Below are 23,377 nucleotides of genomic sequence, written 5' to 3' on the forward strand. Positions count from 1 at the left end.
CAAGAGTAAATTGGATGCTTATCTTGCTGGGATCCTATGACCCCAGCTGACTTCCTGTCCTTTGGGCAGGGGGCTGGGCTCGATGATCTCCCGAGGTCCCTTCCAGACCTAATGTCTATGAAAATCTTGAGGGAGCCAGAGTTTACGAATATTAAAGTCATCTCCAATGAGCCCACACCCCCTCACTAGTCTGGTATATCAAGCTTTAAAAATCAGAAATATCCTCAGACAAGCTTTAAACTAGTTAAGTATATGTATTGTTATTTGGAATTTCTTGTGTGGGGTAAGATCGCACTGATTTGCAGTCTAACATTTCTCCCACAAACTCTCTGCTTTAAGTCAGAAATAATTTAGAGGATTAGTGAGGCAAAGTACTTTTGGACTGCTTAACTCAAGTGGCCCATCTGCAGAGGCGATATTCCTGAAATAAAGTCAGAGGCAATAAAAGACTTGAATTTCTTGCCTCCTTAAGTGAGCTGCCACTACTGCCAGGTACTTGGTAGTTGGTGAAAACCACAGAAAGGCTGAATAGAAAGACCCTTTACTGGTAGATGTAGATGTTTCCACCCAATGTTGTTTTGGGGAGAAGGGGGGAGAGCTGCATAACTGATGTATGAAAATACTTTTTAAAACCAGTTCTCAGGATTCAGTAAGGTGATTATGGAAAGCAGAATCACAATTCTGAACTTGTAATGACAAAATAAGATATTGTGACAAAGATCCAGTATGGGCCACCAATCCCACTTCTTCTTTAGGCTAAAAGATAACTTAAATAAAATAATCTGGGCATTTTGGGACTATTTCCAATTGCAGAAGCCCCCCACCCCCAAGATAAAAATCAGAAATCATTTGGGAGCATATGTGTGGTTTCAGCATCAGGGTTGTACAGGGGTACAGCACAGGTCAGTTAGTATGAAAATGAAAGGTACTGAAACCCTGAGCTTGGAAGCAATCCGAAGTTCCTGAAGTTGATGCTTGAGGGTCCAATAGCAAAAGCACCACAGTCCTCCAATTTAAAAGGTTCCATACATGTTGATTTGAAAGTCTGTACCTAATCACTGACAGAAGCCTTTTTAGGCTTAGAGCCCTTGGGACAAATAAGCTTGAAACAAGCATGCAACTGGTGGCCTTCTGTTTCAATGTGCCTGGTGGCTGTTACCTAGGCCAGTGGTTCTCAACCTTTTGCACCTTATATCCCACCTACATAAGGTCAAAAAATCCTAGTCCCATTGGTTGACGAGCTGGGGGGAGCAGAGGCCAGTCAAAGAGCAAGGGGTGGGGATCCCCCGGCAGCTGATCAAAGCGTGCAAAAGCGAAACGGGAAGTCCTGCTGTGGCACTTTCGGTTTTGCCGCGGCAAGCCAAGTCCCACCTACAGGACCTTCACGTCACATGAATTTGAGAAACCCTGACCTAGGCCATACCTCACGTTTGGAAAAACCTCTGTTTTTGCCTTTGTCATACACGAATGCTGATGTAGTAGCAGAAGCGTGAGGCCTCTGAGTGCATGTGTCCCAGGGACCTGGAGCAGAATCAGAGGCACAGCAGGACACCATAAGTGGAGACTGACCCTGTTATTGATGTCCAGCTATAGTTTGCCTCTCCATATTTGAGGAGACATGTATCACTTTTTCCTCTAAGAGAAAAAAAGGCTGAAGAGTAGTAAGTAAAAAAAAGGTCACTAGATTTAGGTCTTAAAACTTTGGCCAGAATGTTTGCTCTCCTGAAATGAAATTGCTGCATAATGCTGTATGTGAATGACAGTGAACAAAACTGAACCAATGGGGAAAGAAAGAGAACTCTACGCTTATTGATCAAAATTTTCAACACATGGATAAAGAACGCAGCACTCAAGCTGTATGCTGAGTAAGCATACCATGCACAGGCTCTATTTCGTGGGCACCAGGTGGGAAGAAGAAACAAAGGATTATGTCCTTGGATTGCAAGAAGGAGAAAGGGAGTATTCTTTAACCTGCTCCCCAGATTATTACTGGCCTACATAATTTCATCTTCTAAACACAAGTAAAGAATGAAACCACTCCAAAGACTGCAAGGTATACCTTAACCACCCCCCAAAGCACTGATGTGACTATCACTTATACCATATAAAACCATTTTAAAAAAAATGGTAACTGCAACAGGTTAATCTTATTCAAACACCAGTTAGAGCTACACCCACACTTCTTTCTAATCAATAATATGCACTTTTGCTCTTGCAAGTTCTTATGAAGCTGCACTGCAATTACTATAGAATGTTTTCATAATCTTTAGGAAGCATGAACTGCAGCTACACTTGGTCACAAACAAATTTAAGCACTGAAAGTAAATACAACCTGTCCCTAAATTAGTTAAGATTCTTGCTTTTATTTTTTACTTGTGTAGTAACTGGATAAAAGTGGTATACAGAGATATCCAAACTAATTTAAACTTGCTAATTTGGATAACAGTGTTTTTATTCAGTTACCAGAGCACAATGAAACAATCAGGGTTAAGAATACACCGTTTAGACTCAGTATTATATAAGGTAAAAAGGACCCTGTAAAAGTTTTAACTAGAAGAGGATAAAAGGTTTTTTCTCAAGTGAAAACATAATAATTTAACGCTGACTCTATGACCCCAAAACTCCTGAAAAATCATATGGCATTTTCAGACTGTTCAGATCAGTCACAGTTCTCGCTGGTATCCATGCAAAGTTAACTTCCACCTCCAAACAAAACGCAGATCAGGTGAAGTCCCATTTGGTTATTCTGCCTAAACTAAGATCAATTAATAAAACTATGGAAGATACGAAGCATACAAAAAAGAAAGTAATGTAAAAGCATCAAAATAAAAAAAACAACACAGAATTGGGAAGGGTAAGGACAGAATTTAAATGCATCAAGGAAAAAGAATACTAGTAATGGGATAAGACACTACTAGATGGAAACAGTAAATGATGAAAGAGTGTTCAATAAGTAGCTGCTCTGTGCTTGGAAATGTACGTGTGCACTCATATCACATGAGGATAGCACCTACCAGGAGGAAGTTGATCACCAGATACTTAAGTTAAAGACTTTGAAAACCAAAAGATTTAGATAATCTGCCCCACTAAAGTTCAAAACAAGTGAGAGGATTTTTTTGGGTGGTATCTTTTATAGGACTAACTATATAGTTGGGAAAAAGTTAGACAAAGACATCAATGATAATGATACCGAATTTTAGTCCTTGGTTCTTAGTCTTCAGCTAGCTTGTGAATTTTTGTTCCCAAGTTCATTTTTTAAAGTTGTTGGATAGATTGATATTGGTTTTATGCCACATTATATTTTACCCAACTCCTGAATTTTTTCCACACTGGAAAGGTGAGACTGACCCTCCTCTATTTGGCTAGGTCTTGATCTCCCAGTAATCAGCTACTCTTCTGCTAATTGTCTGTCTGCTACTCCTGAGAATGATCTTACCCTCTCTCCTCTGTTGTTTTTCATTATGCTGTGCCTGCTTTCTAGGATCAGAGACCCGAGGAAGAATGCCTTGCATTTGAAACCTTGTCTAACTTTACCACAACTACATAGTTGGTCCAATAAAAGGCATCACCCAAAGAAATCCTTGCCTCTTGCATAACTTCTGGAGCATCATGGCTACAACATCACTCACATACTAAACAAGTCAGGAAAGAGATCTCTTGCCCACCGTTCATTTTCAATGAATCTTGGAAAGCCAGGAAAATTCCAGATGATTTTGAAAATGCTAGTACCTGGTATTCTGCCAGTGTTCAAAATAGATGTATAGGATTGCCTAGGAATCGTCTCTAAGCCTGACACCAAGCCCTGGCTAAATAATGGGAGACTTGATGCAGTATTTAATTGATAAAAAAATTAAACAACAAAATATAAGTAATGCTGGACAACATGACTTTACTGAAACACGGCTTGTCAAGCAAACCTTATTTCATTTTGATGAGAGATTAAAGATTTTCAATATGATGTACTCAACTTCAAGCACAGTTTTCCATCTCTTACTTAGCCACACTTACAATGCAACAGAATTCCAGCCTTTATGACAGAAGATTATTTTTTGATCAATAGAAGACAGCAGCCAAAGCATTTGTGGTTTTTCTCTGGAAAGCATTTGTGGCCACAGGCTCAAAAGAGGAAGAAAGGGAGAGGGATTAACTCTTCAATGAAGGTCAAAAACATAATTTAAAAGAGTGTACCAAAAGGAGCAGCTGTGTCTGTCAGCCCCATCAAGATTACCAGCTGGAGAATTTACCAGCAATATGAAAACAATGCACACCAGATGTCAAATGATGCAACTGCAAGTAGGAAAACATTTCTGGGCATGGCTTTGTGCTGCTAGTCCTCATTACCACAAAGATTTTGCATTTACCATTAGAGACTTCAATAGGACACTCCCAACTAAGAACAAAACTTCTGCACAATCAAGATTCCGAGTCTTATTTTGTAAAACAAGACCAGTTATGTAATAGTTTTAAATTTTGCACGTTTAAAGAATTATTTCAGGATGACCACAGTATAAAAATGGACGACTGAATAGGATTATAAAGTCACAACCGATGCACACTTGGACATCCGTAGATGAGCTTGTTGTAGCTTCACTCACTATAATTTTAGATTTTATTTAAAAAGAATCTGTTGTCTTGAGTAAATATTAAGAAATCAATGAAAACACATTTCTTGATTTTATAGGGAAAAATGTGTCATGTGTGCCACAGGATAGGGTACATCAGTGACGTCTCTGTCAGCACTACCTACATTAGCTGCTTTTCCTCCTCCTCCCTTGAGGGGATCCTGGCCTCTTCTCTATTTATATACATATTCCTTACCTGGGCTCATCTATACCCATAGTTACAGCTATGAAGTTTATACTAGTTTCTAGAACTGTACAAAGCTTGGTCGGTGATTCAGTTCGGCAGAGATTCGGCCCAATTCAGCAGCCGAATCTCTGAATCTGAATTGAATTGGGAGGCCCTTTAATCTCTCCAAATCAAAATTGGAACCCTCCAAATCAATGTGGAGAGATTTGATGATTTGGCCATAGACAGCTTTAAATTTTCTTTCTACATACCTCAAGGTACCAGGCAGCTCATGAGTGCTGAGATACTGGGGCAGATGGAGCATCCTACAGGACTGTGGGGGGGTCCCCAGCATGCACAGCGGTGGACCAGAAGTGGATCAGAAGCACTTTTTGTCTACTTTCAGATCTGCCATAGAGCGCACAGAGAACCACCCCCCAGCTTGGCAACTGGTGCCTCCTGGGTCTGAGGAGGCACCTAGGGTCCCCCCGTGGCCAAATCACTGAACCGGTAGGATGCAGGGGGGCCGCTGCCAAGCACACGAGGGGCACCCCCCACACTACTGGGGGATGCTCCATCTGTCCCACCACTGCAGCATACACAAGCTGACCCTGATACCTCGAGGTATGTAGAAAAAACCTTTAAAGCTGTGTCTATGGCCAAATCGCTGATTCTCTAAATCAACATGGAATCCAGATTCGGATTCAGCCAAATTGAATTGGGACAGTGATCCAAATCAGCTAATCGAATCACTGTCCCCCAATTCAAGCCAAATCTGAATCAAATATGGCCCTTTTCGCACACCCCTACTAGTTTCTGATCACATTGTCCCCTATGCACCCACTACCTCTGATCACATTGTCCCCTATGCAAATCTTTCATTTCTGGTCTCAAACATCTTCCTCAATATTGTACAAGTTTCTCCAGTTCAGCACAAGAAATACAAAACCTCATTATCTTCTCTCCTTAACAGACTCTGCTTTCACTACTGAAGTGGAACTCCGGTCCTCACTACCATCAGCTGGCAGACAGTAGGCTCACCCCCTTTAACTTTCTCCCATAAGTTACCATGTAAGTTTCTGCTGCTAAGTCTTCTGCTCCTGCCTGCCACTGGTGTCCCTGATCCTTCTTCTTTCACCAAGTTCTTTCACAAGTTTAGTGTTCCATTCTCTAACCAAGTTTCAATTACTTGCCTTCATTTTCAAATATCCATATTGATATATCATCTTTATGTAAATATAAGGCAAGCCTTTTCCCCCCCAATCAGCATTAGGAAAAAAAGCCCTTTGTCTTACATCCACATACAAGAAAATCTCATTAAATACATGATCTATCATTAAACTGCTACCAAACACAGCATGTGCTCAGTAATAGAAACCAACTATGAAGCTTATTAAATGCAGCCAACACTGAGCATGACTATATGCCATGTTGCCCATACCAGGCAAAAAAACTAATGGGAACCTACCACAACGATAATTTAGTAATGTCCACCTGAATAACATATATGGTAGTGCGCTGACTCTTTTTCAAGACATAGCGAGCCAATACACTGAATATATTTTGATTTCCTCTTCACTCCCACAACCGAGCTGTGCCCTTTCTTTCCCATATTCAATGATCCTGTTTCTTCACCAGCCTTACATATCTGGCAAACAGCAACAAACAGAGCCCCAAACAGTTCACCCATAATCTGTCGCCCCCCACTCTCAGCATGCTGCATATGATTAGTGTGGTCTTACTCTCCATGAGGTGGAGCTTGGACCAGGCTGCCCCAGGCCTCATCTACATATAAATTTTTGGAGGATCCTAGGACTCATGATTAGAACACCCACTTCTGGTCACGAGTAGGGTGCTAATTAGCTTACTGATCCTTTGTAGCGGGGGGGTGGTATCTGGAGTACACACACTTACTGAGCAGTGCTGAGCTGTGGAGTCACCATGGCTTGAAAAGCTGCTGACTCTGCCGGGGCCCAGTCCAATGAACTACATAGTAAATCATGAGTCTTTTGGCTTTGGACTCCTATCATGTGTAGTTTTACTATATACAAGATTTGATCAAAAAGTTCTAAGACTTGATGTTCGGGGTACTGTTCATCAGGAATTTCTACCGAGTGGACAAACAATCAACCAGGCCTTTTATAAAGAGGTTTTGATTTGATTGAGGGATAAAGTTAGAAGAAACCACTGCGAGCTGTGTGAAAATGGTCGATGGTTTCTGCACCATGACAATGCTTCTTTATACACTGCTGTCTCCATTCAAGAATTTTTGGCCGAAAAAAACATTCCTGTGATACCACACCCTCCATATTCACCTGAACATGCCCCAAGTGATTTTTTTCTGTTCCCAAAAATCAAAATGAAGCTGAAAGGAAGGATATTTGATGACATTCCAACCATCATAAGAATGTGAAAGCAGAACTCAAAAAACTCAGTTGAAGACTTCTAGCATTGCTTCTGAAAGTGACAGGAACATTGGGACAAGTGTATATCATCTGGGGGAGATTACTTTGAAGGGGACAGCTCATCAAAAAAATGTTGTTTGTACACTATTCTTTAAAATAAAGGTTAAGTCTTAGAACTTTTTGATCACAACCTCATATAAATACTTATCAGGCAGGGTAAATACCATGACCACTAAGACAGTTTTCCTAGTCGCTGGGGATAACTGCTTTTCTGGCATGGGGTATTACCTGTAGAGGTAACTTGCTGCTCAAGCAGGATCTTGGCTTTGTGCCCACATTATGAAAATGGGAGACTCACCCCAGCTTGCCCTGTGGCCTTATGGCTGAAGGCAAGTGAAACTTGGGGGCATCTGAACCCTAAGCCTCCAGGTTTGGACCTGTACATAGGATGCCTGCCACATGATTTAGAAACATCTGAAGCCCCAGGTGGGGGTGGAGGATATTTGCCAGTAACAGGGCCATTTACGGTTCTTGACTGATTACCATGGATTTTGAATTAATTTGGTTGATTTGACTTGGAAGAGGCAACAAAAATTTTTTTTGAAAGTAAGTTTTACTATAGACAAATAAGTATAAAAAATGCTGCTTAAAAGTGTTTATGAAGTACCTGTCCTAAAACTTGCAACAATTTCAGAAAGAGTGAAATTCTGCATTAACTCAATTACTACAGGCATGTTTACATCTAAGTTAGTGTTTTCAAATTTACCTCTCTCTTCCACATGCTCATAGAGAGTAGGGTCTGACACTAAGGGGGAGGTAAGGGGCTGCAGAAGGAAGAACTTGGGGGGGGGCAGAGAACCAAGGGGCCACCTGATCCCCCAGATTTATTTTCCCTGCTGTAGCAATGGGAAGGGGACAAACTCAAGGCAAACCTCCAATAATTAGATTCTGTCCCTGGGAAATTATAAATTGTCCACATAGAGAATTTAATTATATGGAGACCATCTTATATTCGAGTAAATATGGTACCTACCGGCATCTATAGGAACGCAGCTGTCTGCCTCTACCTCATCTTCGCTTGCTTTCCCTTTTGTGAACTATAAGTTCTTCCCTCTGGAATACTCTACCTGTCTCTCCATCTCAATTCATGGCTTCTTCCCTCATGAATGCTCCTATTAGCAAAAACAGTTTGCCGCTCTCCCCCTTTCTGGGATAGCCTACCAGTAGGGCAGCTACAATGACTGAATAGAACTAGGAACAATGGACTCAAGCTGCACCAGAAGAAATTTAAGGTGGAAATGAGAAGGAACTTCCTGGCAACCAGGGTAATCAAACATTGGAGCAGGCTACCTAGAGAAATGGTGGAATCTCCATCCATGGAAGTTTTCAAGTACAGGCTGGATAGACACTTGGCTGGGGTGTTTTATTTAGGAATGATTCTGCCTTGAGCATGGGGGCTGGACTAGATAACCTTGTGAGGTCCTTTCCCACCCTGCTTTCCTATCATCCTACGATACTATAGTCTCCCTATTTCACACCCCATTATATTGATAAAAACAAATCACTAAGCTGAAGGTTAACTGATCTGAATTTAATAGATGTTCTCCAAGGACCGAACTTGGAGGTTTTGTTGTGGCCTCTCCAACCCTGCCAAGTCTCCTGCAAATAATAAGGGCTGTGAATGTACCAAAAAATATCTGTACTCCTTTAATATACTCATGAAGATAAAAGCAGTACAAGCCAGCTATAGAGAATAACTTTAATATAAAAATAATATATCAGCATAGCTATTCCTGTATAGGAAATGAGCTACACGAGGAAAGAAGTCACCTTCATAATGGTAAAGTATGTCTGTGCTACCAGATAGTGTCACAGAAAGCCAGAAGCTGGAAGGAACCTCAGGAGGTCATCTAGTCCAATCCTGACTCAAGCCATGATCATTCCATGTCTAAGCTATCCCAAACAAATATTTATCTAAACTGCACTTAAAATCATCCAGTACTAGAGATTCCACAACTTCTCTAGCTAATCTGTTCCTGTGTTTATTTAATCCCTTAGTTAGAAAGTTCTTCCCAACTCTCCCTTGTTGCAACTTGATCCCACTATTTCTTGTCCAGTCCCCAAGATGTTTAATTTTTTAAATCTCTGTCCAGGATCAAGATCAGATTAACAGCACAATCAAACTCTCAACTAAAGGATTTAATAAAAATCAGAGTAAAGTTTAAAAATGCAGGAACATCAATAAACAGTAGCACAATGATGAGCAGAGCATCAGCCCTGGGTGCTGCCAAAGGAGGGTACACCTTGCCCTGTTATCCCCTATTCCCCCTCATCTTGCACCTTCTTCAGAATGGCTACAGCAGCAGGCAGAGCAGAGAAACAACCGCAGTAGGAATAGCAGCAAGAGGTTTGCTACTATGGGTGAGGGGAGGGGAGGGTGAAGATGTCACCACTTTTTTTTCACTCTGAAACTTCAGTGCTTAAACTGATTCTTAACATGTAGAAGTGACAAAACTTCCTCACCTGCATCCCTTCCTGGCACAAACCTCTGGCTGTTGCTCCTGCCCAGGGTGTAGTATGCTGTGACAGGGGGCCACCCCAGGGCCGGGTCTCACTTTGGCCTGCCCATCTGTCTAGTGTAGTCTGCCCCTTCCCACCTGCAACAACTCGATGTACTTTGATATAATAAGCAGGAGGCTGCTCATTACATGCCCTGATGCCAGCGGGCACTATCCACAGCTCTGTATCTCCCCTACACTGTGGCCTATGCCTCGTAGATGGCATCCAGCTTCTTATTACAGCTTCAGCTTGAGGTTGGGTCCAACTCAGTCCACTGTTGGGCATCTTGCATACTACCCCATCCAGGGTCACACTCATACTGCCCCCCTCTTCCACTCTGCCCTCTCTCACCGGGCTCTTGCATGCTGCCCCTCCTTGGGCCACACCCAACCTGCCCTGCTCCCTGAGCAACCAGGTAAGCCATCAGGTTTGCCTACTCTCATTTCCTGACTGGCCGGTGCGCAGCCTCTTAGGTCCTCCACGACCCTCATCTGGATGGTGACCAGCCAATTTACCGACCACTGGGCTGACTCTGCCCCTAACCCTTCACCAGACGACTTCACACACACAGAGATTTGTTATGGGGGTTAGCCCCCTCTTCAGGCTGTCTCTTTGGCCATACTTAACACACCCCCTGTACAGCTCTTCAGGCCATCACTTCAGTCCTACTCAGCACCTGTACTGCACAGGCCTTCAGGCAGCCACTGCACACCCTACTCTGTGTGGACCAACTGATCCAATGCCTGTTCTGTGGGGCCAAACAACTGCTCCCTCTCTGGGGCCTCCTGGGTCATGCATTTCCCCTCATGAGGCTCAGGTGCCTCTATAGGTGGGCCTGGCCCCCCAACACTTAATTACTCACCAAGAAATAGGGGCTAGAGGTACAAGGCACCCCTACCTGCCTTTCACCAGGGAGGTAATTGGCCTGGCATTTCTGGGGAACTGTTCCGCCATGAACAGCCCCACCAGGCTACCCTTCCCCGGCAGGGTGCAGTTTCAAGTCATACTCAGGACCAGGAGCCTCCTGCCATTCCCATAAATCCTGCCCTTACCTCCAAAATGTTCCAAGCAGCAGCTCAGCTGGATGTTGCCTCCTCAGCTGCTAGCAGCAAACTGCTGCACCAGCCCTATGGCCTTGAACCTAAAATGGCCACTTCATCAGGACTGGCCTGCACCTGCAGACTGTCTGCTCCCAGCCCTTAAAGTGGCAGGCACCAAAGGTGTACTGCCACATATTGCTCTGCAACTGAAGTCCCCTTGAGGTAAAATACTAACTAGGCTATCTTGAAACCAAGAAATCAGGACCTAAATATTATAGATACATTTTAAACAATATATTAACATAGAGGAGGTTAGCAAAGAAAAGCACAGGCAACCCCCACTTAACACTGTTTTGCTTAGCGCTATTTCACTATAATGCTCATTTTAAATCGATTCCTGATTTCACTCAGCGCATAGCAAATTTCATTATAACGCTCATGGTCGCCATCTTGGGTCATTAAAAACACTTGTGGTCGCCATCTTGGATCATCAACTACTTTCAGTTTCACTTAATGCTCATTTCACTTAACACTTGGTTTTTCAAGAACCAATTAAGAGTGCTAAGCAGGGGCTGCCTGCATTAGCAAAATTAGGGAAGAAGGCAAACCATCAGCCAGCTTACTTGAACACTAAATGCAAACAAAATGCTAAAATATGCATTGTTCCATAACAAGTGCGCAACTTCTCTTTGCGTCAATACACAAGTGCAATTTTTCCTAGCAGGTTTTGATAAAAGTCTCACCCTAAGAATTGTTACTGAAAAAGTCAATTATAAGCCTGGACAAGGAATTAAAAGTGCTCCTTAGCTTTATGAAAAACTATTTCAACTGTGAGTGAGTTTTCACCCGTTATACATTCAAATTAACTTTTTAAATGACTTGAAATTTATTAGGTTTTCCAACTTAGTCTTTATGGCTTACCTTGGCTTTGCCATCTTGCGCTGACATATACCCTACACACATGCTTTCTGTTGTATGACTCCATAGGAACTCCACTATAAGAAAAAAAATTAACGTCATGCATAAATGTATTCATGTTCAATGTAAAAAAAACCCTACCTTTTGTCTTTTACAAAATCAGAATATGAAGGAACAAAACAAGTTTCACTTTGTTTAAATTTTGAAAACAAATCAAATGTTTACGAAACCTACATCTTTACAGAAAACATTTAATTTCAATAGAAGCAGTTGTTCAACTAAAACTTCCCTGCAATACACGCAATAAACACCAAAAAGGAAAATTTCTTTAATTATATGAAACATCCCAGGTTCAAGAAAAGAAAATAGCATATACAGGAAAAAGTAGCAATGAAAAACAATAATGAAAAAAAAAAAAAGATTTTCATTCTGTAGTTAAGCAAAGGTTTATTAGTAAAATAGGTATACATACTGTTTACAAATATTATTAAATTTGGTAATGTCTCCTAAAAGTCAAAATTCAGACAAAAAAGAATTCAGACAGATATTATTCTATGCAATCTTTAATTCCTCACAAATTAAACTTTATAAATGATCAAAAGCCATTTTTCTTAATACTGGATTTTTTTTTCTTTTCTTTTTATGAATAATTTGAGGAAGGAAAGTGTCAAAATATTTATGTTGTTCAGAACTCTGCATTTCAAAAACTGAAGCATCTAACCATAGCACTATACTGGAACCTTTTCCTTTACAAATGCTTACTGCTCTGAAAAAAGTCTCTGGAATGGCACAGTTAATCAAAATAAGAATGATCAACCTTCACTGATGGATTCCATCTATACTGCTTACATCAACCTAGCATATGCTATATTTACTCAAATATTAAACTATCCTGATTATAACATAGCCCCAATAATTAGACTGTATATATGGAAAAGTTAAAAAATTGTTATAACCCTCCAGGTAGATAATCTAATTCATAGATTCATAGATTTGATATTCATCGATTTTAGGACTCAGCAGTCAGCTGGGGTCAGATCACCCCAGCAAGATTAGCATCCAAGAGTTTCTTAAAGGTATCCAAAGTAGGTGTTTGCACCACTTCTGGGGGGGCGGTGTCTATTCCAGACTCTGGAGACTTGAACGCTAAAGAAGTTTTTCCTTATGTTCAGTCCAAAATGGTCTTCCAGCAGTTTATGGCCGTTAGGCCTGGTCTTCCCTTCATGTGCCCTGGTGAACAGGTGTTCTCGCAGTTCCTGATGTACACCCTTAATATACTTATATAATTATTAGAGGTTTGCCTTGAATTCATTTCCCTCCCACTGCTACAGCAGGGAAAATAAGTCTGGGGGGTCAGATGGCCCCCTTGTCCTCTGCCCCTCCAAGTTCATCTCCAGCAGTCCCTTTCCCCCCTCTCCTTACTGTCTGCTGTCCCTCAGCACATGGAAGTGAGTGGAAAACTTGAAAACACTGACTTCTAAATAAACATGCCTACAGTAATTTGCAAATAGGCCAATTATTCTAGGAACCTATACGCGTATCGACAAGATGGATGTATTTTGCCATTTTTTAAACTGCTGCAAGTTTTAGCACAGGTACTTCATAAGCACACTATTAAAGCAGCACTTTTGCACCTACTTATATACAGCACAAACTATGTATAATATTAGTCTATAGTGAGCACACGCTGCATTTGGTAGCAATTTAATGATAGACAATATATTTAATGCTGTTTCATTGTATGGGAGTTAAGGCAAGGAGCATTCCCCCCCCCATGCTGATGAAAGGGGACCTCATCTTATATTTCAGTAAATACGGTAAACTTGGGAGTAACATGTCAGAAGACAGCCATTTTTCTGTCTCAAAAACAGTTTCCTTTCCTGGGAAGAAAACAGCTGAGGAATTTGCCTTTCTAAGACTACGCAATAATGATTTACAGGATCCCATCTATTAGCAACAACTGCAGCAAAACTAGTGCTAGATTAAAGTTAAATTTATCCTATTGCAGAAAAGGCTGCTATTTCATATTTAATTCAACATCTTTTTTAAAGTTTAAAGAACTCATTTAAGACAAAGAACACTGGCTTTAATTCAGCAAGCAGATGGAAGGATCTCAAGGGCTGTATAAGGTAAGGGCTTTATCCTATAAACATATACATGTGAAATTAATGGAACTATTCAAAGTAATTACGTTAAGCACTTGCTGATAGATTTGTAGGGTCATAGACTAAAATGTATCTACCATCTGTGTTGATTTACAGCAAACCATGTTATTTAAATTATCCTGTTCAAATGTATCATTCAAAATTATCCCAAGACATGAACCTCCACTGATGGGACTTTGAATAAAATTACGTAATAGGAAAATACATTCAGCAGAACCTTTATTTTGACATGAGAAGTTCAGAGAGGTGGTTACCCAAGTTAGCATTAAGTTAGGCAGAAGGCAAGGCAGTGTGGCATCTCAGAGACTAACTCATTCAGAAAGTTATGAGCTTTTACAGGATATAGCTGACTTCATCAGATGTTATGGCTGGGTTTGCAGAGTTTAGCTAAATTCATACCCCCAAAGGACTTTTACAGTTCAGAGCCCCAATGACTTTTATTGTAAATGACTTTTACAATATTTTTCAGGACAAAATATAAACTAAAAATTGCTCATTAGATGTTTAGAAAGTAATCAAACTACATCCAGCAAATTGATGTGCTTACAAAAACAAGCACTGATGCCAGGTAATAGTACAATGCAAAGACTTAACAGGACTTTCAGTTAATTAGCTCTGTTAACACTCTTGTGACAAGGCCAAGTTATATTTATTCTGAAGAGTATTTGCTGGGTAGAGGCAAAAAAAAAAGAAAAAAAAAAGATGATAACAGGCTCAAATAAATATCTGCACTACTAATTCTTACTTGCTCCAAAAGGAGCTGGAGGGAGACATAAATATGCATAAATTGTCTCAAGACATATCACAAAGTTGTTGTACAAATAAAATGGCAAATAATACCACTGAATAATGGGAAGTGATAGTATCATGATGCCATAAAAGGAACAGATATGTCATTAATGTTTCATATTGTACAGACATAAGACATTAATTTTCCTATCAAACGTGGTATGTGAAAGATTAGCTTAATTCACCCACAAGCAATTACATGTTGTTATTTTATGTTTCATTATGTTTACATTTTAGTTTCATTAACTCCTTCATGCAGACAGAGGTGATCTTCTAGTATACTCTTCACTACATGCTCATAAAGCCAAGTTCCCACAATCTTATATGATGCACTGTTGAAAAACTGAAGGCAAATTTACAGAATCTTGTATATGTTCAACAATACCTAACCTCAAGACAGGAATCACGATATTATATTAAACTACATAGATTTTTTTAATGGTTGAATACAACCCCTGATTAGTCAAAAGATGTTAGGTACCTGCTTTGACCAGTGATAACAGAGAGAAATGATTAACATCTTAGAAAATATTAAGCCATAAAGTTAGACCATAAATATATTAACATGTTAAAAATTAAGAAAAATACCTCCAGTTCACTCTGTTACCATTTTTTAAATGTTGTTGCAATATGAACTATACAGAAACTATTGTACACAGGACATCAGAGGGAGGCATCTTTAGACGGATTGAAGATTTCAGTTGACAATATCCTTTTCAGTTCTACTCCATCAAATACACGATGACTGGAGAAGCGCAATGGCTTGAACTCAAGGAACAGCACTTGCACATATGCTTCAAATTAAATACATGCTTATGTGCTATACTGAATTAAGGCTTTACAGGAGGGGAAGGAAGCTGTGTAAAGCAATACAAAACTTAAGTGCTGGAAGTATAAAAATCGCTTTATTTGGACAATGCATCGCTGAAAGGCTAGTATCATGGATTTATCCTGTGCTACGGTGTCTCTTTAGGTCCAATTTTGAAACCCTTACTTTGAACATAATTTCACTACACAAGTAACCTCCCTTACCTCAATATAAATACATACAGAGTGAAGTGCTTCTCCCTACAAGTACCAGAATCTTGACTTCAAAAAAAAAAGGAAAAGAACTCACTTTCTTTGTTTTGTTGGGTTTTTTTTAAATCACAGCTAATGTACCCAATGCACATTAGCTTTTTTTTAGTAATTTATGTACATTTGCTTAAAAGCACACCATGCCAGAACGTTTTAGCTATTAAATAATTTAAATAAAAACATTAGGCAATTTTTTCATTTACAAAATGAAAATGGTTAAAGCAGTTTAAAAGAAAGGATTTTAGGTCTCAAAGCTACCTAAATTCTGATGTTAGTTTTAAAAACACATTTTCCACCTAGCATTTTTAATTCCATGAACACTGAAATGCCTTGTTGTAAGCTTTAAAAAATGGGGGACACTATGTAATGGAAATAAATGATACTGCTGGGTGCTGCTAGGATTTGCCTTCTTTGAAGTGCATGTGTTTACTAACGCTTGCCAAAAGGTCTAATGCCAGTAAAAATCAAAAGTTTGGGATGTTAACTTGAGCAAAACATTTTTTTTCTTTAAAATAAAATATATAGGAAACATTTTTCTAATTAAAACACAGTATTTGTTTGGAAATGATAAAATTTTATCTTTACAACTTTTGTTCTTATTCCTGGGTGGAAAGCAACTTTTATGCTTTCCCTCATGCCTTGGTCTGACATTTAATTTCTAAGCCTTATTTCACCAGTAAATATGAAATTTTCTAACTTAATAGTAGGTTAACCCTTCATGATTACAGAAATTTGAATGTTATTCTGTAGACAAAATTTAGATATGAGCAATTATGTTAAACAGGTTAAATAAGAAAGAAGTAGAAAAAAATAACTGCTAATGCTAGTTAGGATAGAAAATACCAAATGTCTATGAATTACAACAGACTCTCTTTCAGCTGAAACGTTTTCACAAAAAGATTTGTCAACAGCTGATTTACACAAATCAATTTATTATTATTGTTACTTACCATTAAAAAAAAACCATTAAAAATGTTTCCTTGTGCTAACAGCTTGCCCTTGGACCATAAATTTAAGAATTAAGAATACAAGTTGCAATTATCAATAGTTTTTAAAGTCCCTGCCATGTACAGAGGGTTTGTTGGATAAACAGCCACTTGCCTGCTAAAAGCAGATGGTAAAACAACTGCTAATATTAGAGTGAAACTGAACAAGAAGGTTGGAGCCAACATAAACAAGCCAGAGATCTGCGTGACGGCAAAATGGCTAGTAACATTTATGCACAATACTAATAGCTGCCCATGTCAGCCATGGGAATTTTAAATGGCAGGCACTCTGTCCAGAATACACGCAATTATATTCTTAAAGGCTTGCATAGGTAGGGAAGTTACTGTGAAGAGGCAGGATGTGAATTTGCAAATGCATATGCTACTCTGAAGTACCTCCCTACGTATACACTGGTGATGCACAGCAACTGAGAGAGAGTAGAGCTAATGCCCCTGTATAAACAGCCCTTAATTCTTAAGGATTAGTATCCCACATTAAGAGGAATGGCAAAAATTACTACTATAACTCAGCTTCTTCAAAGATGCAGCTCTGGCAGGATTCCCTCTCTTAGGTGTTTAGCTCCCTTGATCAAAATAAACAAGAACATTTTGGTTTCTAATAGTGGTGACAGTGGTGGTAAAGAGCTATCCAAGAATAAACACCATCGTTGGAAATTGTCAATCAGTTCTTGTTTGAGAAGGAAACAAAAGCCTCCCGAAGGAAATAAGCTAGTCACAAAATACATTTAATTAGTGGCTCTGGGAGAGAAAGATCAATAAATATAATGAAAAAAAATAATCACAACACAAAATCCTCATCTCATTGCTAAACGGAAGTGTTTGAGAAGCCCTCTAGAATATCTAGAGGGAAGCACAATTACAAAAATAGATATCTTTACAGAAGTGATAATTATTGTTTAGGTTGGGGCTAACCAACTTCTGGTTAATTGGGAGCCACACAGCACACAGGCCACAGACCCAGGGGCCACATGAGGTGTGGTCCACAGACCAAGGGCCACTCACTGCATGGGCAGCACCCCATCAAGCTATTCCCTACTGTGTGGGAAGCCTGGCAACCCCTTTCCCCAGGCACACGTACAGCCTGGTCCTGTCCTACCTTCCCAGTTGCACAGGCAGCCTGTCCTCCCTGCAGAATTGGATGCCTGGCTCCTCCAAGCTGCACACGCAGCAAGCCCTTCCATTCCTGACTATGTGCCAATCTGAAGTGCAGGCAACCTGCTCTTGCCTTTCTGCCACACATGCAACTTGGGCAATCCAGCCCCCTTTCCCTGCAGGACCCTACCCCAAGAACAGGGACAGAAAGTAGGAGAAGCTAGAGGTGGATGGGATATCCCAAAGAACCCAGTTGCCCTGGCAGGAGCGAAGAGGATGGGGGCAAAGCATACAGACAGTGGCAGCCGTGCCAAGAACCCAAAGGCCACCAGTTAAACAGCTCTGGTCTAGGCAAAATCCTTCGTCTTAGAGATTCAAAAAGGCCACCCCAGGTACACTATGGAAGGTTTAACTTTGAACACCAATGAAGAAGAGCTTCACCAGGGTGGCGTTGTAGGAAAATACCGACAGAATAAGTGACCTAAATTAAATCTATTCTTTTTCCTTTTTTTAACAAAAGGAATTTTAAAGTAGCACCTTATTGTGAAATTTGATATAAAGTGGACCAGCCACTAGAAACTAAGGCTAACATAATGAATGAACTGAAGTCACTTCCACCAGCAACCAGGGTCACATTATAAACTTGAGCTCAGAAGTATTAGGAAATTTAAAAAATAAAAATCTTAAACTCTGCCAGAGTTACATTAATATCACCATATATTGCAGACTATATGATGAGATGTAAGAGATTCAAATACATAAAACCCCATATAAACTTGATAAGTGATTGGACAAGCACTAATTTCCTTAGTTATATTAGGCAAAATTGCTTCCAAATGTGAATTAACTGATCTGAGAATCAGACCCGTAGAAGAAATCACATGCAATTACTTCAAAAGGTTATTATAACACAAACAGGAGAGCAGATTTAAGTCCTATGGGCAACTTCAGTTCTAGACTATCCTATGTTTGGAGTATTTGGCTTTGGCATACCTTGACTTTGCATCATCCCATTCTTTTAATGGATGCTGGTATGTATAATATCATACCTTTTTTAAACAAACAAAATGCAAACTTTATTAAATGCAACTGTAATCACTGAGATTCCTAGGGCCTGGAATTTCTTTAAGTCAAAGGTACAAAAGCTATCTGGAACTTCTTTCTCAAACAAGTGTCAATAAAACTTAAGGCCCAACTATACAGCCACTTCTGTAGGACCATAGGAATACGAGCAGACAACCTAGAAGGAATGGAAAAAAATAAAAAGGACAGGTCAACAAAAAAAGTACGTTCTGGAGATCAAGAAGTACAGGGACGAAGCAAGAACTAACAAAAATTATGCAGAGTCACACCCTGGAAAATATATTATGACAAAAATCAACAAATTCTTTAGCCATAAAAATAAAAAGAGGAAAAGAAGTGCATGACAAAAATGATCCAGACAGCTACCAACAATAGTCTGACTTGTGTATATGATCACATAGAAAGCTGTAGAAAGTACTTTGAATGAAGAAAAATTTAAGACAAAGAGAAATGTAAAATAGGACAAAATGCACAATGTGACAACTCTTACGCAACCATGAAAGCAGAAAATACAATTTGCAGATTAGTCAAGGTACCCCAAAACAGAGGTAGGGCAGCAGTATCATAAAGTAGAAGTGGGTGATGGCGAAACCTGGTCCCAGGCACCAAGCTGAGGGGTGTCAGAATTGTTCCCCACCAAGTCCACCCTGGTAGCATACCCATGCCAGGAACTCCAGAACAGCCCTTAAGCTACTACTGCCTTAACAACAAGAGCCAGGGATGACACAAGTACATGGCAGAGTTCCTGGCATGGGTAAAACTACTGCCCCACCACAAACCCCTGGAACCTGCATGCACCCTCTGCTCTTGGCAAACGCATACTGCTGCCCCCACTCTCAAAACTGTGCCTCTTCTCCCATAGGGTTTACCCTAGACACCAACTCTGCTTGTTATACCATGGTAGGGCAGTATTTATGCTTCTGTATAAGACACTGATGACACCACACCTGGAATACATGCATACAATTCTGGTCACCTATGTTCAAGAGAGGAATTCACAAGTATAGAAAGGGAGTGACAAGGGGAATGGAGAGTCTGGAAACTAGAATAGTTTGACTTGTTTAGTCTAATAAAATGATGGCTGAGGAAAATAATTACTGCATATAAATAATGCAAGGGCGGCAAACACCAGGGACAGAGAAGTGATTTAAACTGAAAGACAATGCTGGCATAAGAACAAATGCATAAAACTGTCCATGAATAAGTTTAGGCTGGAAATTAGAGGCTTATAATCATCAATGCAGTAAGGTTCTGGAGCAGTGAGAGCAAAAAAACTAAATGCATTTCAAACTGAACCAGTCACCTTTGAAAGGTAAAAAATGAGATTGCCTGTAATAGCAGGAAATAGCCTCAGTGACTCAGGAAGTTGCTTCCAGCCATATGTTCTTATTAGAAAGTTTGAACACTAGATGTTTCAGCAAAAATCTAAACTTAGATGGTCAAATGCAGCTGATCACCATCTACTTGCACTTCCTTTGTGTGACCAGAATAAAGATTTGACCAAACATATAAAACTTGGTTCTCCAGGATACATCAGTTTTCCAAACTACAAGTAATTCTGAACAAAACTGAGTAGAAAGAAGTAACTTAAAAAAAAGAAAGGATCATTAATTATGGGTAAGTAATTTTTTATTATATGCCACAAAACACACAGTTCTATAGTCATCAATGGAAGCTTCCTTACTTGAAAGGGTTTTTTAGTTAAAAGGCAAAGTGAAGGCAAGAGCATGCTATACTCTATAGCTGTATCAATCTAGAGAGATGGATAAAAAAAAAGGATGCTGCTAGCAGTGACTACAAGTCAGCAGTTTGGAAATGCAAACAATAAAGTGAGGCTAAAATTATAAATTAAACACAAGCAAATCAATGACCTTCCAGATTAAAGGCAAGAAATAATTCTTTAATGTACCAGTACAAACAAAAGTCTAATGGGTACTGGTCAAATGCTAAGCCACAATGGTAAAACTGTCAATCAGAAAAGGCAGAAGTATTGAAAAACATTTTTTTCTCCATTAAGATGATATATGTTAAACGGAAAATAAAACATTACTGCGCCAGTAATTAGAGATGATGTTAAATAGTAACTGTTAAGGTTCATTATATTTAGATAGGCAGAACTAGATAAATTTACAATAGTAAGAAACCAAAGTAGTAAGTAAAAAAAAAGGATGAACAAGGTCTGCCATAGAGACAGCCCTAAGCTTTGTGGTAAGATGGGCTCCTTCGAACAAGAATTTTAACATGGGCAAATATAAGTAACAAAGAATGTAGAACATACTTATAAGAGATAGGGAACTGTTTTCTGCCAGACAGTAAAACACAGGAGGCCTTTAGAAACCGTACTAGATAACTGAGAATCTGCTGCAGTTAAAAGCCTAAAATAACACTTGAATGAAAAAAATGAGAGAATATAATGTAGGAGTAAGGCGATTTATGTGGCATTACTATGTCCATTACTGAAGCCCCCTCTACATGTCACAAATACTACACAACTAACTGGTTAACCGCACAATTAACTGAGACCGGCTACACCTACAAAGTACCTATCACACCATAAAAAAAGTCCAACCAGTTTTAAAGTTAGACCTCTAAAATTCATACTAACTTTATAGCTGGTTGCTATTCAGCTTTAATTTGCCTGTGTAGCAGGGTCTGCCCCTGGAGCTGGGATCCCCGTCAGCTGACCAGGCTTCCAGCCATAGGGGTACACCATGCAAAGCTGAGGCTGGGAGTTCTGCAGCTGAGGGGACTCTCGATCCTGGAAGCAGCCCCTGGCTGCTGGCACTGCGAGTCCCACCGTTGCAGACTCTTTGTCCTGTGGGGTGCCAGTGAGACAGAGTCCTGCAGCTGCAGGACTCTTGGTCCTGGTAACTATGGGGTACCACCAGGATGGAGAGTACACAGCTGTAAGACTCAGTTCCAGCAATGGGGAGGTGACATGGCTGACAGTCCTGTCACTCATGGGACTTGCAGCGGCAGGAACTTTTTACTTACCAGTGTGTGGGGGCGGAGCCTGGGATGGCAGAGTACATGCATGTGGCATGGCATGAGACAACATATGGATCGTACATCAGATCCTATCACACCTTTATGTGAACATCAGGAGGGGCCCTGAAATACAGTGCCCAATTCTAGCACATACAACTTCAAGAATAAAAGTACTGGAAAGGTTATACAGAAGAAGCTACAAAAATGATTTTAGGTATGAAAAACATGAGATTACACACACACACACACACACACACACACACTAGCTAAGTGCCCATCAAGAATGATGGATTTCAGGTAGTGTTTACATGGCACCCCTCTTCCCCTTCGGGGCCAGCCATGTAAAGACACCACTGCCGCCTCCTCCTCCAGCCTCCCCCTGCCTACCTCCACCTCCCTGCTCCCCTCCCTCCTGGCTCTTGTCGGGGCCAAGCAGTGCAGGACACCACCTCCATGACCCTGCCCTTCCCTCCCCTCCCTGCTTCCCTCCCTTCCTTTCTTCCCTCCTGCCCGTCCCCTACAACAGCCACCACCATGACTTCCCACTTTGCCTCCCCCTGCCCCACACCTGCCCAGCCTTCCTCCTTCAACATCGCCTCCCCAACCCTGCTGGCTGTTGTCAGGGACCCCCACCTGCTCCCTTCTAACCACCCAGCCCTGACAACAGCTACCACCATGTTCCCCACCTTTCACCTCCCCCCTCCCTGCAATCCCTCCCTGCCCTCTGCCTCCCCCTCCCCGCCAGCTGTTCTTGGGGGGGGTGTTGGGGATGGGCAGCAGGGGGGCACTGGCACTGTAACCCCCTCCACATTTCACCCTCAGGCAGGGAAGCCTGGAGAGGCCCTGCTGCTTGGGGGGCCAGGGCATGTTCACTACTGCCACAACCTTCCCTGGCAGAAGCTTAAACTTGGGCCCACTTAGCCAAGGCCTGCAAAGCCAATCACTGCCCACCCTCTCAGCAGCATAAACACAGTTGGCCAAAAGCACTATGGATAGACAGACAGACAAAGCCCTTTACTATATTAGAATATATATAGTGCAACATGATCCTATTTAGTCTATTCAAAAGGAGAACAGCTACACAACCAAGACATCTGATAATAGATAGCTCTGTATTGTAGCCGGATAAAGCACAATGATAACTGATAGCTGGAAACTGAATCTAGAACAGTTCAGACTAAAAACAGGACCCAATTTGTTTCTTCCAGTAAGGTGGGTTCAACCACTGGACCTTACTTAGAGATGCTATAGATGTTTTATAGTTTCATAGTTGGTAGGGTCAGAAGGGACCTGGGCAGATCATCAAGTCCGACCCCCTGCCGAGGCAGGAAAGAGTACTGGGGTCAAACAACCCCAGCAAGGTGTTCGTCCACCCTCTTCTTAAAGACCCCCAGGGTAGGAGCCAGCACCACTTCTCTTGGAAGTTGGTTCCAGATCCTAGCCGCCCTGACAGTGGAGTAGCGCCT

The 23,377-nt window shown here is 40.8% G+C and overlaps 1 protein-coding gene across 3 annotated transcripts in view; it reads right to left on the reverse strand.

Annotated features, from left to right (window-relative positions):
- The window catches only part of TASP1 (taspase 1), a 170,645-nt gene that overhangs the window by 15,161 nt on the left and 132,107 nt on the right, over positions 1–23,377 (reverse strand). For all 3 annotated transcript variants that reach the window (XM_019549122.1, XM_019549121.1, XM_019549123.1), the window contains one exon: positions 11,714–11,787. In XM_019549122.1, coding sequence (XP_019404667.1) covers positions 11,714–11,787 — 74 coding nt within the window. The remainder of the gene's footprint in view (positions 1–11,713; positions 11,788–23,377) is intronic.

Source organism: Crocodylus porosus, unplaced genomic scaffold (assembly GCF_001723895.1).
Source record: "Crocodylus porosus isolate Cpor-Errol unplaced genomic scaffold, CroPor_comp1, whole genome shotgun sequence".
In the NCBI taxonomy this organism is placed as follows: Eukaryota; Metazoa; Chordata; order Crocodylia; family Crocodylidae; genus Crocodylus; species Crocodylus porosus.